At 42.9% G+C, this 17,319-nt stretch overlaps 1 protein-coding gene across 11 annotated transcripts in view; it reads right to left on the bottom strand.

Moving 5' to 3' along the window:
- LOC110515988 (janus kinase and microtubule-interacting protein 3) overlaps nucleotides 1-17,319 on the bottom strand; it is a 107,067-nt gene that overhangs the window by 73,318 nt on the left and 16,430 nt on the right. For all 11 annotated transcript variants that reach the window (XM_090217762.1, XM_090217769.1, XM_090217768.1 and 8 more), the window contains exon 2: nucleotides 16,681-16,975. In XM_090217762.1, the coding sequence (XP_090073888.1) occupies nucleotides 16,681-16,833 (153 nt within the window). In that variant the 5' untranslated portion in view covers nucleotides 16,834-16,975. The remainder of the gene's footprint in view (nucleotides 1-16,680; nucleotides 16,976-17,319) is intronic.

Raw genomic sequence — 17,319 nt, forward strand, 5'->3', positions numbered from 1 at the left:
ACAGATACCCCCTGTAAAGAGCCTCCACACTGACTCAGTACAGATACCCCCTGTAAAGAGCCTCCACACTGACTCAGTACAGATACCCCCTGTATAGAGCCTCCACACTGACTCAGTACAGATACCCCCTGTATATAGCCTCCACACTGACTCAGTACAGATACCCCCTGTATAGAGCCTCCATACTGACTCAGTACAGATACCCCCTGTAAAGAGCCTCCACACTGACTCAGTACAGATAACCCCTGTAAAGAGCCTCCACACTGACTCAGTACAGATAACCCCTGTAAAGAGCCTCCACACTGACTCAGTACAGATACCCCCTGTAAAGAGCCTCCACACTGACTCAGTACAGATACCCCCTGTAAAGAGCCTCCACACTGACTCAGTACAGATACCCCCTGTATAGAGCCTCCACACTGACTCAGTACAGATACCCCCTGTAAAGAGCCTCCACACTGACTCAGTACAGATACCCCCTGTAAAGAGCCTCCACACTGACTCAGTACAGATACCCCCTGTATAGAGCCTCCACACTGACTCAGTACAGATACCCCCTGTATAGAGCCTCCACACTGACTCAGTACAGATACCCCCTGTAAAGAGCCTCCACACTGACTCAGTACAGATACCCCCTGTATAGAGCCTCCACACTGACTCAGTACAGATACCCCCTGTATATAGCCTCCACACTGACTCAGTACAGATACCCCCTGTATAGAGCCTCCATACTGACTCAGTACAGATACCCCCTGTAAAGAGCCTCCACACTGACTCAGTACAGATAACCCCTGTAAAGAGCCTCCACACTGACTCAGTACAGATAACCCCTGTAAAGAGCCTCCACACTGACTCAGTACAGATACCCCCTGTAAATAGCCTCCACACTGACTCAGTACAGATACCCCCTGTAAAGAGCCTCCACACTGACTCAGTACAGATACCCCCTGTATAGAACCTCCACACTGACTCAGTACAGATACCCCCTGTAAAGAGCCTCCACACTGACTCAGTACAGATACCCCCTGTAAAGAGCCTCCACACTGACTCAGTACAGATACCCCCTGTATAGAGCCTCCACACTGACTCAGTACAGATACCCCCTGTATAGAGCCTCCACACTGACTCAGTACAGATACCCCCTTTATAGAGCCTCCACACTGACTCAGTACAGATATCCCCTGTAAAGAGCCTCCACACTGACTCAGTACAGATACCCCCTGTAAAGAGCCTCCACACTGACTCAGTACAGATACCCCCTGTATAGAGCCTCCACACTGACTCAGTACAGATACCCCCTGTAAAGAGCCTCCACACTGACTCAGTACAGATACCCCCTGTAAAGAGCCTCCACACTGACTCAGTACAGATACCCCCTGTATAGAGCCTCCACACTGACTCAGTACAGATACCCCCTGTATATAGCCTCCACACTGACTCAGTACAGATACCCCCTGTAAAGAGCCTCCACACTGACTCAGTACAGATACCCCCTGTAAAGAGCCTCCACACTGACTCAGTACAGATACCCCCTGTAAAGAGCCTCCACACTGACTCAGTACAGATACCCCCTGTAAAGAGCCTCCACACTGACTCAGTACAGATACCCCCTGTATAGAGCCTCCACACTGACTCAGTACAGATACCCCCTGTAAAGAGCCTCCACACTGACTCAGTACAGATACCCCCTGTATAGAGCCTCCACACTGACTCAGTACAGATACCCCCTGTATAGCGCCTCCACACTGACTCAGTACAGATACCCCCTGTAAAGAGCCTCCACACTGACTCAGTACAGATACCCCCTGTAAAGAGCCTCCACACTGACTCAGTACAGATACCCCCTGTAAAGAGCCTCCACACTGACTCAGTACAGATACCCCCTGTAAAGAGCCTCCACACTGACTCAGTACAGATACCCCCTGTAAAGAGCCTCCACACTGACTCAGTACAGATACCCCCTGTAAAGAGCCTCCACACTGACTCAGTACAGATACCCCCTGTATAGAGCCTCCACACTGACTCAGTACAGATACCCCCTGTATAGAGCCTCCACACTGACTCAGTACAGATACCCCCTGTATAGAGCCTCCACACTGACTCAGTACAGATACCCCCTGTAAAGAGCCTCCACACTGACTCAGTACAGATACCCCCTGTAAAGAGCCTCCACACTGACTCAGTACAGATACCCCCTGTAAAGAGCCTCCACACTGACTCAGTACAGATACCCCCTGTAAAGAGCCTCCACACTGACTCAGTACAGATACCCCCTGTATAGAGCCTCCACACTGACTCAGTACAGATACCCCCTGTATATAGCCTCCACACTGACTCAGTACAGATACCCCCTGTATAGAGCCTCCATACTGACTCAGTACAGATACCCCCTGTAAAGAGCCTCCACACTGACTCAGTACAGATAACCCCTGTAAAGAGCCTCCACACTGACTCAGTACAGATAACCCCTGTAAAGAGCCTCCACACTGACTCAGTACAGATACCCCCTGTAAAGAGCCTCCACACTGACTCAGTACAGATACCCCCTGTAAAGAGCCTCCACACTGACTCAGTACAGATACCCCCTGTATAGAGCCTCCACACTGACTCAGTACAGATACCCCCTGTAAAGAGCCTCCACACTGACTCAGTACAGATACCCCCTGTAAAGAGCCTCCACACTGACTCAGTACAGATACCCCCTGTATAGAGCCTCCACACTGACTCAGTACAGATACCCCCTGTATAGAGCCTCCACACTGACTCAGTACAGATACCCCCTGTAAAGAGCCTCCACACTGACTCAGTACAGATACCCCCTGTATAGAGCCTCCACACTGACTCAGTACAGATACCCCCTGTATATAGCCTCCACACTGACTCAGTACAGATACCCCCTGTATAGAGCCTCCATACTGACTCAGTACAGATACCCCCTGTAAAGAGCCTCCACACTGACTCAGTACAGATAACCCCTGTAAAGAGCCTCCACACTGACTCAGTACAGATAACCCCTGTAAAGAGCCTCCACACTGACTCAGTACAGATACCCCCTGTAAATAGCCTCCACACTGACTCAGTACAGATACCCCCTGTAAAGAGCCTCCACACTGACTCAGTACAGATACCCCCTGTATAGAACCTCCACACTGACTCAGTACAGATACCCCCTGTAAAGAGCCTCCACACTGACTCAGTACAGATACCCCCTGTAAAGAGCCTCCACACTGACTCAGTACAGATACCCCCTGTATAGAGCCTCCACACTGACTCAGTACAGATACCCCCTGTATAGAGCCTCCACACTGACTCAGTACAGATACCCCCTTTATAGAGCCTCCACACTGACTCAGTACAGATACCCCCTGTAAAGAGCCTCCACACTGACTCAGTACAGATACCCCCTGTAAAGAGCCTCCACACTGACTCAGTACAGATACCCCCTGTATATAGCCTCTACACTGACTCAGTACAGATACCCCCTGTATAGAGCCTCCACACTGACTCAGTACAGATACCCACTGTATATAGCCTCTACACTGACTCAGTACAGATACCCCCTGTAAAGAGCCTCCACACTGACTCAGTACAGATACCCCCTGTATATAGCCTCCACACTGACTCAGTACAGATACCCCCTGTAAAGAGCCTCCACACTGACTCAGTACAGATACCCCCTGTATAGAGCCTCCACACTGACTCAGTACAGATACCCCCTGTAAAGAGCCTCCACACTGACTCAGTACAGATACCCCCTGTATAGAGCCTCCACACTGACTCAGTACAGATACCCCCTGTATAGAGCCTCCACACTGACTCAGTACAGATACCCCCTGTAAAGAGCCTCCACACTGACTCAGTACAGATACCCCCTGTAAAGAGCCTCCACACTGACTCAGTACAGATACCCTCTGTATAGAGCCTCCACACTGACTCAGTACAGATACCCCCTGTATAGAGCCTCCACACTGACTCAGTACAGATACCCCCTGTATATAGCCTCCACACTGACTCAGTACAGATACCCCCTGTAAAGAGCCTCCACACTGACTCAGTACAGATACCCCCTGTATAGAGCCTCCACACTGACTCAGTACAGATACCCCCTGTAAAGAGCCTCCACACTGACTCAGTACAGATACCCCCTGTATAGAGCCTCCACACTGACTCAGTACAGATACCCCCTGTAAAGAGCCTCCACACTGACTCAGTACAGATACCCCCTGTATAGAGCCCCCACACTGACTCAGTACAGATACCCCCTGTATAGAGCCTCCACACTGACTCAGTACAGATACCCCCTGTATAGAGCCTCCACACTGACTCAGTACAGATACCCCCTGTATAGAGCCTCCACACTGACTCAGTACAGATACCCCCTGTATAGAGCCTCCACACTGACTCAGTACAGATACCCCCTGTATAGAGCCTCGTTATTGTTATTTTATTGTTGCTTTTTATTTTAGTCTACTTGGTCATTATTTTCTTAACTCTTTGTTGAACTGCACGGTTGGTTAAGGGCTTGTAAATACGTGAAATATTTCCCGGTAAAGTCTACACCTGTTGTATTCAGCACACGTGACAAATAAAGTTTGATTTGACTTGATATCTAGCCTACATGCAGAGGAGTTCCCACTGGCTCTAAGTCATACTACATAGTACGTGTCCCCCTGACCCCTCCTGACTTGATATCTAGCCTACATGCAGAGGAGTTCCCACTGGCTCTAAGTCATACTACATAGTACGTGTCCCCCTGACCCCTCCTGACTTGATATCTAGCCTACATGCAGAGGAGTTCCCACTGGCTCTAAGTCATACTACATAGTACGTGTCCCCCTGACCCCTCCTGACTTGATATCTAGCCTACATGCAGAGGAGTTCCCACTGGCTTTAAGTCATACTACATAGTACGTGTCCCCCTGACCCCTCCTGACTTGATATCTAGCCTACATGCAGAGGAGTTCCCACTGGCTCTAAGTCATACTACATAGTACGTGTCCCCCTAGTAACCCACAGGTTTATTTGGGGTCATATTGAGTCTCTCCCACCACTTTAACACTGACTGACAGGTGCTGCTCCAGGCACACCAACCACAAATAGCCCTGCACCAGAACGGATCACTACAGAGGATCCAATGTACTGTATGCATGGCTAGACAGAGTCTACAGAGTACTAATGGGAGGAGGGAGGGAGGGTGTGACTAATGGGAGGGAGGGAGTGACTAATGGGATGGAGGGAGTGACTAATGGGAGGGAGGGAGTGACTAATGGGAGGGAGGGAGTGACTAATGGGAGGGAGGGAGTGACTAATGGGAGGGAGGGTGTGACTAATGGGAGGAGGGAGTGACTAATGGGAGTGAGGGAGTGACTAATGGGAGGGAGGGAGTGACTAATGGGAGGGAGGGTGTGACTAATGGCAGGGAGGGAGTGACTAATGGGAGGGAGGGAGTGACTAATGGGAGGGAGGGTGTGACTAATGGGAGGCAGTGACTAATGGGAGGGAGAGAGGGGGGAGAGGGCGAGGGAGGGAGTGACTAATGGGAGGGAGGGAGGGAGGGAGGGAGGGAGGGAGGGAGGGAGGGAGGGAGGGAGGGAGGGAGGGAGGGAGGGAGGGAGGGAGGCAGGGGTGTGACGGAGGGGTGTGATTTCTCTTCTCCAGGGCAGACCTAAAGATAGTCTCAATTAAACCATTGGCACACATTCATTCACACATTCATTCATTATTTTATTTGAGCCTTTATTTAACTAGGCAAGTCAGTTAAGAACAAATTCTTATTTACAATGACGGCCTACCTAGGAACAGTGTACACCCGCACTGCCTTGTTCAGGGGCTGAACGACAGATTTTTACCTTGTCAGCTCGGGGATTCGATCTTGCAACCTTTACGGTTACTAGTCCAACGCTCTAACTACTAGGCTACCTGCCGCCCCATTCTACATGGCTGGATTGGTCTACAGATGTTATAACTATCCTCTGTTAGTCTACAGATGTTATAACTGTATCCTCTGTTAGTCTACAGATGTTATAACTATCCTCTGTTAGTCTACAGATGTTATAACTATCCTCTGTTGTCTACAGATGTTATAACTATCCTCTGTTGGTCTACAGATGTTATAACTCTCCTCTGCTAGTCTACAGATGTTATAACTCTCCTCTGCTAGTCTACAGATGTTATAACTCTCCTCTGCTAGTCTACAGATGTTATAACTATCCTCTGCTAGTCTACAGATGTTATAACTCTCCTCTGTTGGTCTACAGATGTTATAACTATCCTCTGTTGGTCTACAGATGTTATAACTATCCTCTGTTGGTCTACAGATGTAATAACTATCCTCTGTTAGTCTACAGATGTTATAACTATCCTCTGTTGGTCTACAGATGTTATAACTATCCTCTGTTGGTCTACAGATGTTATAACTATCCTCTGTTGGTCTACAGATGTTATAACTATCCTCTGTTAGTCTACAGATGTTATAACTATCCTCTGCTAGTCTACAGATGTTATAACTCTCCTCTGTTGGTCTACAGATGTTATAACTATCCTCTGTTGGTCTACAGATGTTATAACTATCCTCTGTTGGTCTACAGATGTTATAACTATCCTCTGTTGGTCTACAGATGTAATAACTATCCTCTGTTAGTCTACAGATGTTATAACTATCCTCTGTTGGTCTACAGATGTTATAACTCTCCTCTGTTGGTCTACAGATGTTATAACTATCCTCTGTTGGTCTACAGATGTTATAACTATCCTCTGTTAGTCTACAGATGTTATAACTATCCTCTGCTAGTCTACAGATGTTATAACTCTCCTCTGTTGGTCTACAGATGTTATAACTCTCCTCTGCTAGTCTACAGATGTTATAACTCTCCTCTGCTAGTCTACAGATGTTATAACTCTCCTCTGTTAGTCTACAGATGTTATAACGATCCTCTGTTAGTCTACAGATGTTATAACTCTCCTCTGCTAGTCTACAGATGTTATAACTATCCTCTGTTAGTCTACAGATGTTATAACTGTATCCTCTGTTAGTCTACAGATGTTATAACTATCCTCTGTTGGTCTACAGATGTTATAACTCTCCTCTGCTAGTCTACAGATGTTATAACTATCCTCTGTTAGTCTACAGATGTTATAACTGTATCCTCTGTTAGTCTACAGATGTTATAACTCTCCTCTGCTAGTCTACAGATGTTATAACTATCCTCTGTTGGTCTACAGATGTTATAACTCTCCTCTGCTAGTCTACAGATGTTATAACTATCCTCTGTTAGTCTACAGATGTTATAACTATCCTCTGTTAGTCTACAGATGTTATAACTGTATCCTCTGTTAGTCTACAGATGTTATAACTATCCTCTGTTGGTCTACAGATGTTATAACTATCCTCTGTTAGTCTACAGATGTTATAACTATCCTCTGCTAGTCTACAGATGTTATAACTATCCTCTGTTAGTCTACAGATGTTATAACTATCCTCTGTTGGTCTACATATGTTATAACTATCCTCTGTTGTCTACAGATGTTATAACTATCCTCTGCTAGTCTACAGATGTTATAACTATCCTCTGTTGGTCTACAGATGTAATAACTATCCTCTGTTAGTCTACAGATGTTATAACTATCCTCTGTTAGTCTACAGATGTTATAACTATCCTCTGTTGTCTACAGATGTAATAACTATCCTCTGTTAGTCTACAGATGTTATAACTCTCCTCTGTTGGTCTACAGATGTTATAACTATCCTCTGTTGGTCTACATATGTTATAACTATCCTCTGTTAGTCTACTCTAAGCTCTCATCCAGCAAGGCCATGTAAACCAGCATAACTCCTGTCCCTGTCTGTAGAGTCTACAGGCCTATATATTAGTTTGTAACAGCTCCAGCCATATGGCCTCCAAGCTTTGCCCCTCAAGTCTCCCTGAGAGCCTTGGCAACTTCAAAGTAACGATGATGAATGATATCTATCTATCTGTCTGTCTGTCTGTCTGTCTGTCTGTCTGTCTGTCTGTCTGTCTGTCTGTCTGTCTGTCCGTCCTAAAATGGACTTTTCACTCAGCAGGCCATACCGCTGAGTGAAAACTGAAAACCCCCAACCTAACTGGAGCTCTAACAGAGAGCCTGAAGCATCCATTTGACATGAGATGACATACAGGCTGTCATCAGGCCTCAGTGAGTTATTACCGGCTGGCCATGCAGCAGTGTTGCAGTGCCGGAGCTGGGATGGTTCAGTACGTGTGGCAAGTCTAGCCGGAGGGCCATGGTGTCACCCCATGTCTGTCCTATAGGTGACCCAGTCATTCGTTAAATTAATTACGCCCAACAGAGAAGATCGCACATACTGTAGAGCCTAAACACTTTACAGTATATGCAGTAATTACAGAAGATTTTACCGAAGGAAACACATTTATGCAGTAAATTATATTGTCACTACTAGGTCAAAATAATAGGTAGAAATACTGTAATAGTAATAATAATACTACCAATATATTATATACCGGTATACTGTAATACTACCAATATATTATATACCGGTATACTGTAATAATACTATTACTAATATATTATATACAGGTATAATGTAATACTAATACTACTACTAATATAATATATACTGGTATACTGTAATATTAATACTACCAATGTATTATATACCGGTGTACTATAATACTAATACTACCAATATATTATATACAGGTATAATGTAATACTAATACTACTAATATATTATATACTGTAATAATACTACTACTAATGTATTATATACTGGTATACTGTAATAATAATAATACTAATATATTATATACTGGTATACTGTAATAGTACTATTACTAATATATTATATAGTGGTATACTGTAATAATACTACTAATATATTATATACTGGTATACTGTAATACTACTAATATATTATATACTGGTATACTGTAATACTACTAATACATTATATACTGGTATACTGTAATAATAATACTACTAATATAGTATATACTGGTATACTGTAATACTACTAATATATTATATACTGGTATACTGTAATAATAATACTACTAATATATTATATACTGTAATAATAATACTACTAATATATTATATACTGGGATACTGCAATAGTAATACTACTAATATATTATATACTGGTATACTGTAATAATAATAATAATAATAATAATATATTATATACTGGTATACTGTAATACTGCTAATATATTATATACTGGTATACTGTAATAATAATAATACTAATATATTATATACTGGTATACTGTAATGATAATAATACTAATATATTATATACTGGTGCACTGTAATACTACTAATATATTATATACTGGTATACTGTAATACTACTAATATATTATATACTGGTATACTGTAATAATAATAATACTACTAATATATTATATACTGGTATACTGTAATAATAATACTACTAATATATTATATACTGGTATACTGCAATAGTAATACTACTAATATATTATATACTGGTATACTGTAATAATAATAATACTAATATATTATATACTGGTATACTGTAATAATAATACTACTAATATATTATATACTGGTATACTGTAATAATACTACTAATATATTATATACCGGTATACTGTAATAATACTACTACTAATATATTATATACTGGTATACTGTAATAATAATACTACTAATATATTATATACTGTAATACTATGAATATAGTATATACTGGTATACTGTAATCCTAATACTACTAATATATGATATACAGGTATACTGTAATACTACTAATATATTATGTACTGCAATAGTAATACTACTAATATATTATATACTGTTATACTGTAATAATAATACTACTAATATATTATATACTGGTATACTGTAATAGTAATACTACTAATATAATATATACTGGTATACTGTAATAGTAATACTACTAATATATTATATACTGTTATACTGTAATAATAATACTACTAATATATTATATACTGGTATACTGTAATAGTAATACTACTAATATAATATATACTGGTATACTGTAATACTACTAATATATTATATACTGTAATAGTAATACTACTAATATAATATATACTATTCTCTATAACTAAACCTGTTATATCATACAGCCTGTTATCTATATCTAAACCTGTTATATCATACACCCTGCTCTACAGTATATAACTAAACATGCCTTGGGTCATACATGCAGAGCAGAGAGCATTGTTCATTCAGACAGCCAAACAACAGGGAAGGGACCCCCTTGCCTCCACAGACACACAGACAGACAGTAGTGTCTATCATTAGACGTCACAATGGTCTCTTTGACATGGACTGTTACTGGGGGTAGATAGCTGTTCATCTGGAGCAGAGCACACAGAGTCCAGGAGCACTGGGCTGACCCTCTTACCCAGGAGCACTGGGCTGACCCCCTTACCCAGGAGCACTGGGCTGACCCCCTTACCCAGGAGCACTGGGCTGACCCCCTTACCCAGGAGCACTGGGCTGACCCCCTTACTCAGGAGCACTGGGCTGACCCCCTCACTCAGGAGCACTAGGCTGACTAGACTACTGTAGAATGGTAGAATAGCATTAACACTAGGCTGACTAGACTACTGTAGAATGGTAGAATAGCATTAACACTAGGCTGACTAGACTACTGTAGAATGGTAGAATAGCATTAACACCAGGCTGACTAGACTACTGTAGAATGGTAGAATAGCATTAACACTAGGCTGACTAGACTACCTTAGAATGGTAGAATAGCATTAGGAGTCATTTGTCTTGTTAATCACAGGCATCTTTACTGGGCTATTAGTTTGGTCAATACCCTCTTCAGATCCATAATTTCCATCTTCACATTATGGAGACTATTCCCAGCTTTATGTCACACTTAAAAAACATAAAAATAATAGCCCAATTTCTGTTCACCATTTCCGTTCCTGGTTCATCGGTGGTTTCCAAGGTACAGTACCAAGCAGATAGCAACACTATCAGTGGAAATTAGCCATTTCTGCATTGCAAGATACAACTATTCACCAGGGTCGAAGGTTAGGTTGCACAATGCCCTTTTTGCCTTTCAGCTATAAAACTGGAGTGTATTCATTAGGAGTGAGACTGAGTGGAGCACTGACGCTGAACACCTGCTGAGCCCAGCGCTAGTCGCTCCGTCTGTTAGAATGAAACGGATCAATTATACTGCAAGACCGTGCATCTGCAGTGGCAGGATCAAGACATTATTCCAGATCATTTTATCTTCACTTAGAAATCCTCAGAGTCACATTGTATCATATTGATCCACGAATAAAAAGCCAAGAGAGTAACAATAAACTTTGAGAGAAATCTGAACTAGATAAAATGACATGATTATGTTGTTAAAAGATAAAAACTGCGACCTAACAATCAGGTTAAATGTAAGACAGACAGCTAAGTGTCTCCATTGTCAAAATAAACCATGACGATAAGTATCCTTATTGTGACATCATATTGTCTGAAATAAACCTGCATAGTGGGTGATAAGTATCCTTATTGTGACATCATATTGTCTGAAATAAACCTGCAATAGTGGTTGATAAGTATCCTTATTGTGACATCATATTGTCTGAAATAAACCTGCATAGTGGGTGATAAGTATCCTTATTGTGACATCATATTGACTGAAATAAACCTGCATAGTGGGTGATAAGTATCCTTATTGTGACATCATATTGTCTGAAATAAACCTGCAATAGTGGGTGATAAGTATCCTTATTGTGACATCATATTGTCTAAAATAAACCTGCATAGTGGGTGATAAGTATCCTTATTGTGACATCATATTGTCTGAAATAAACCTGCATAGTGGGTGATAAGTATCCTTATTGTGACATCATATTGTCTGATATAAACCTGCATAGTGGGTGATAAGTATCCTTATTGTGACATCATATTGTCTGAAATAAACCTGCATAGTGGGTGATAAGTATCATTATTGTGACATCATATTGTCTGAAATAAACCTGCATAGTGGGTGATAAGTATCATTATTGTGACATCATATTGACTGAAATAAACCTGCATAGTGGGTGATAAGTATCATTATTGTGACATCATATTGACTGAAATAAACCTGCATAGTGGGTGATAAGTATCCTTATTGTGACATCATATTGTCTGAAATAAACCTGCAATAGTGGGTGATAAGTATCATTATTGTGACATCATATTGTCTGAAATAAACCTGCATAGTGGGTGATAAGTATCCTTATTGTGACATCATATTGTCTGAAATAAACCTGCATAGTGGGTGATAAGTATCCTTATTGTGACATCATATTGTCTAAAATAAACCTGCATAGTGGGTGATAAGTATCCTTTATTGTGACATCATATTGTCTGATATAAACCTGCATAGTGGGTGATAATTATCCTTATTGTGACATCATATTGTCTGAAATAAACCTGCATAGTGGGTGATAAGTATCCTTATTGTGACATCATATTGTCTGAAATAAACCTGCATAGTGGGTGATAAGTATCCTTATTGTGACATCATATTGTCTGAAATAAACCTGCATAGTGGGTGATAAGTATCATTATTGTGACATCATATTGTCTGAAACATTCTTCCGGTATGGTGCTTCATCTCCTCACAGGTTCTTGATGGGGATTGTGACTTCACCCCTACCTACATGTACAAACTACCTCGACTACCCCTGCACATTGACTCTGTACTGGTACCCCCTGTAGATTGCCTTGTTATTGTTATTTTGTTGTGTTACTTTCACTTACAGTTGGAGTCGGAAGTTTACATACACCTTAGCCAAATACATTTAAACTCTTTTTTTTCACAATTCCTGAAATTTAATCAGAGTAAAAATTCCCTGTCTTAGGTCAGTTAAGGATCACCACTTTATTTCAAGAATGTGAAATGTCAGAATAATAGTAGAGAGAATGATTTATTTCAGCTTTTATTTCTTTCATCACATTCCCAGTGGGTCAGGAGTTTACATACACTCAATTAGTATTTGGTAACGTTGCCTTTAAATTGTTTAACTTTGGTCAAACGTTTCGGGCTGCCTTCCACAAGCTTCCCACAATGAGTTGGGTGAATTTTGGCCCGTTCCTCCTGACAGAGCTGGAGTAACTGAGTCAGGTTTGTAGGCCTCCTTGCTCGCACACGCTTTTTCAGTTCTGCCCACAAATGTTCTATAGTATTGAGGTCAGGGCTTTGCGATGGCCACTCCAATACCTTGACTTTGTTGTCCTTAAGCCATTTTGCCACAACTTTGGAAGTATGCTTGGGGTCATTGTCCATTTGGAAGACACATTTGCGACCAAGCTTTAACTTTCTGACTGATATCTTGAGATGTTGCTTCAATACCCACATAATTGTCCAGCCTCATGATGCCATCTATTTTGTGAAGTGCATCAGCCCCTCCTGCAGCAAAGCACCCCCACAACATGATGCTGCCACCCCCATGCTTAACGGTTGGGATGGTGTTCTTCATCTTGCAAGCCTCCCCCTTTTTCCTCCATACATAACGATGGTCATTATGGCCAAACAGTTCTATTTTTGTTTCATCAGACCAGAGGACATTTCTCCAAAAAGTATGATTTTTGTCCCCATGTGCAGTTGCTTCTTCCTTGCTGAGCGGCCTTTCAGGTTATGTCAATATAGGACTCGTTTTACTGTGGATGTAGATACTTTTGTACCTGTTTCCTCCAGCATCTTCACAAGGTCCTTTGCTGTTGTTCTGGGATTGATTTACACTTTTCGCACCAAAGTACGTTCATCTCTAGGAGACAGAACGCGTCTCCTTCCTGAGCGGTATGACGGCTGTGTGGTCCCATGGTGTTTATACTTGCGTACTATTGTTTGTACAGATGAACGTTGGAACCTTCAGGCGTTTGGAAATGGCTTTTTCTGAGGTATTGACTGATTTCTTTAGATTTTCCCATGATGTCAAGCAAAGAGGCAGTGAGTTTGAAGGTAGGCCTTGAAATACATCCACAGGTACACCTCCAATTGGCTCAAATGATGTCAATTAGCCTATCAGAAGCTTCTAAAGCCATGACATCATTTTCTGGAATTTTCCAAGCTGTTTAAAGGCACAGTCAATTTAGTGTAAGTAAACTTCTGACCCACTGGAATTGTGATACAGGGAATTATAAGTGAAATAATCTGTTTGTAAACAATTGTTGTAAAAATGACTTGTGTCATTGCACAAAGTAGATGTCCTATAGTTTATTAACAAGACATTTGTAGAGTCGTTGAAAAACAACTTTTAATGACTCCAACCTAAGTGGATGTAAACTTCCAACTTCAACTGTATATATATATTTTTTTTACAGGGTAAATATTTACTTAACTCTTTCTTGAACTGCATTGTTGGTTAAGGGATTGTAAGTAAAGCATTTCACAGTAAGGTTGTATTCAGGTGACAAAGTTTGATTTGATTGGCTGTAGATCCATAGAAACCTGTTTCAGAGATATCGGGGTTACCATCGTACCATCACTGACCAGTGACCACTACTCTGGTGGGACAGATATGGGATATGTGATCAAGACAATTCATATAAGACTCACAACATATAATATCATATCACAACATAATGATAGTGGTGTGGTGCCCCTCGTCAATGTAACCGAACAGAGGAGCCAAGCTAGTCTCTTCCCACATTTACTTTCCAGTGAGCCTAAAGCCAGACTGACAGAATGGGGCTCATAATGTAAAGCATGTCCTGACAAGTTAAACAGACACTCAGCAGTGGAAAGTTAGCTAATGTACTCCCAGCTCCTCCCCTGTACAAGGCATTCAGACACGGCCAATGACATGGACATGTCATTAACGGTCTCAGCTATGCAATTAGCTCCCCAAGCTGTCAATCAAAACACACAGCCAATGACGGGTACATGTCAGGCATGCCCCTCCAGCCGAACCATTAGCCCCACAGGCTGTCAGTCAACTAGCACACTGACATTGAAACAGTCCTATCGTGCACAGATTACATAGGCTTGCTTCCCAAATGGCACCCTGCACAGGACCCATAGGGATCAAGGCCTATAGTAGTGTACTTTAGTAGGGAGTAGGGATCCATTTGTGACTCAACCATAGACAGGAATACGTATTAGCCAATCTGTACTACAGTAGTGCCACATTACCCCTGTAATGAATTAACACAGAGGAGATCGTTCAGTGCAGAGAGAAATATAATCTACAGGGGAAGAGACGTCTGTCGGAATACTGGGCTCCCGAGTGGCACAGCGGTCTAAGGCACTGCATCTCAGTGTTAGAGGCTGGTTCGATTCCAGGCTGTATTGCAGCGGTCTAAAGACACTGCATCTCAGTGTTAGAGTAGTCACTACAGACCCGGGTTCGATTCCAGGCTGTATCACAGCGGTCTAAGACACTGCATCTCAGTGTTAGAGGCGTCACTACAGACCCTGGTTCGATTCCAGGCTGTATCGCAGCGGTCTAAAGACACTGCATCTCAGTGTTAGAGGAGTCACTACAGACCCTGGTTCGATTCCAGGCTGTATCACAGCGGTCTAAAGACACTGCATCTCAGTACTCCCCTGCTCCTCAGGGTTACTACAGACCCTGGTTCGATTCCAGGCTGTATCACAGCGGTCTAAAGACACTGCATCTCAGTGTTAGAGTAGTCACTACAGACCCGGGTTCGATTCCAGGCTGTATCACAGCGGTCTAAGACACTGCATCTCAGTGTTAGAGGCGTCACTACAGACCCTGGTTCGATTCCAGGCTGTATCGCAGCGGTCTAAAGACACTGCATCTCAGTGTTAGAGGAGTCACTACAGACCCTGGTTCGATTCCAGGCTGTATCACAGCGGTCTAAAGACACTGCATCTCAGTACTCCCCTGCTCCTCAGGGTTACTACAGACCCTGGTTCGATTCCAGGCTGTATCACAGCGGTCTAAAGACACTGCATCTCAGTGTTAGAGGAGTCACTACAGACTCTGGTTCCATTCCAGGCTGTATCACAGCGGTCTAAGACACGGCATCTCAGTGTTAGAGGAGTCACTGCAGACCCTGGTTCCATTCCAGGCTGTATCACAACCCGGCCGTGATTGGGCGTCCAATAGGGCGGCGCACAATTGGCCCAGCGTCGTCCAGATTTGGCCGGTGTAGGCCGTCACTGTAAATAAGAATTTGTTCTTAACTGACTGGCCTTGTTAAATATAAAATACAAACAATATACTGCCAGCGGCTGCTTTGAGAGGTAACATGGATGTTTCATCCTTTTATCCCACCATGAGACAGACTTCACTCCTTTCCAAGTTCCTCCTCTTCAAATATTGAAAGTCACAGACCTCATTGGTAACCTGAGGCACTACAGGACAGGCAGTGGTTTTTAGATTGGTGTTTTGGACATACCCTCAAGGAAGATGGAGAGGTATGATACCTCTCCAGCCTGATACCTCTCCAGCCTGATACCTCTCCAGCCTGATACCTCTCCAGCCTGATACCTCTCCAGCCTGATACCTCTACAGCCTGATACCTCTCCAGCCTGATACCTCTCCAGCCTGATACCTCTCCATCTTCCTTGAGGGTATGTCTAAAACACCAATCTAAAAACCACTGCCTGTCCTGTAGTGCCTCAGGCCTTGGCAAAGAGGTCTTCTAACAATCAATGAGACTTCCTGGATTGAATACATGTTGAATCAACGCGTGTCTTATAGCTCCCACCTTGCTTTTCTCCTGCTGCAGTTCTATCTGGATGTCTGTGAGTTTGGCCCTCAGATCTTCATTCGCAGCCTGCAGGGCCGCCAAGGTATCGGCCCTCTCCATCTTGCCTCGGCCCCCAGCCCCCCCGGACCCCCCGGGCCACTTCTTGGACATGGTGAGGCTCTGGAGGTGGTGCTCCAAGGGACCAAGCCCCCCCCCCACCGCCCCCTGTCTCCGGAGGAAGCACCTGAGAACCTTCTCTAGTGTCTTCAGCCTTCTGTCAGCCTGTCGTCCTCAGCTACATCTTCTGGTCCACCTGGAACAACAAGACACAACACAGCATTTTAGTGAAGAGGCTGTTCATCCTTTTCTGACAAGTTAGACTGTTGATCCTTTTCTAACAAGTTAGACTGTTGATCATTTTCTAACAAGTTAGACTGTTGATCCTTTTCTAACAAGTTAGACTGTTGATCCTTTTCTAACAAGTCAGACTGTTGATCCTTTTCTGACAAGTTGGGGCTGCCGAGTGGCGCAGCGGTTTACGGCACTGCATCTCAGTGCTAGAGGCGCCACTACAGATCCTGGGTCGATTCCAGGCTGTATCACAAACGGCCGTGATTGGGAGTCCAATAGGGCGGCGCAAAATTGGCCCAGCGTCAT

Source organism: Oncorhynchus mykiss, chromosome 23 (genome assembly GCF_057628025.1).
Source record: "Oncorhynchus mykiss isolate SJ-2025 chromosome 23, ASM5762802v1, whole genome shotgun sequence".
NCBI lineage: Eukaryota > Metazoa > Chordata > Actinopteri > Salmoniformes > Salmonidae > Oncorhynchus > Oncorhynchus mykiss.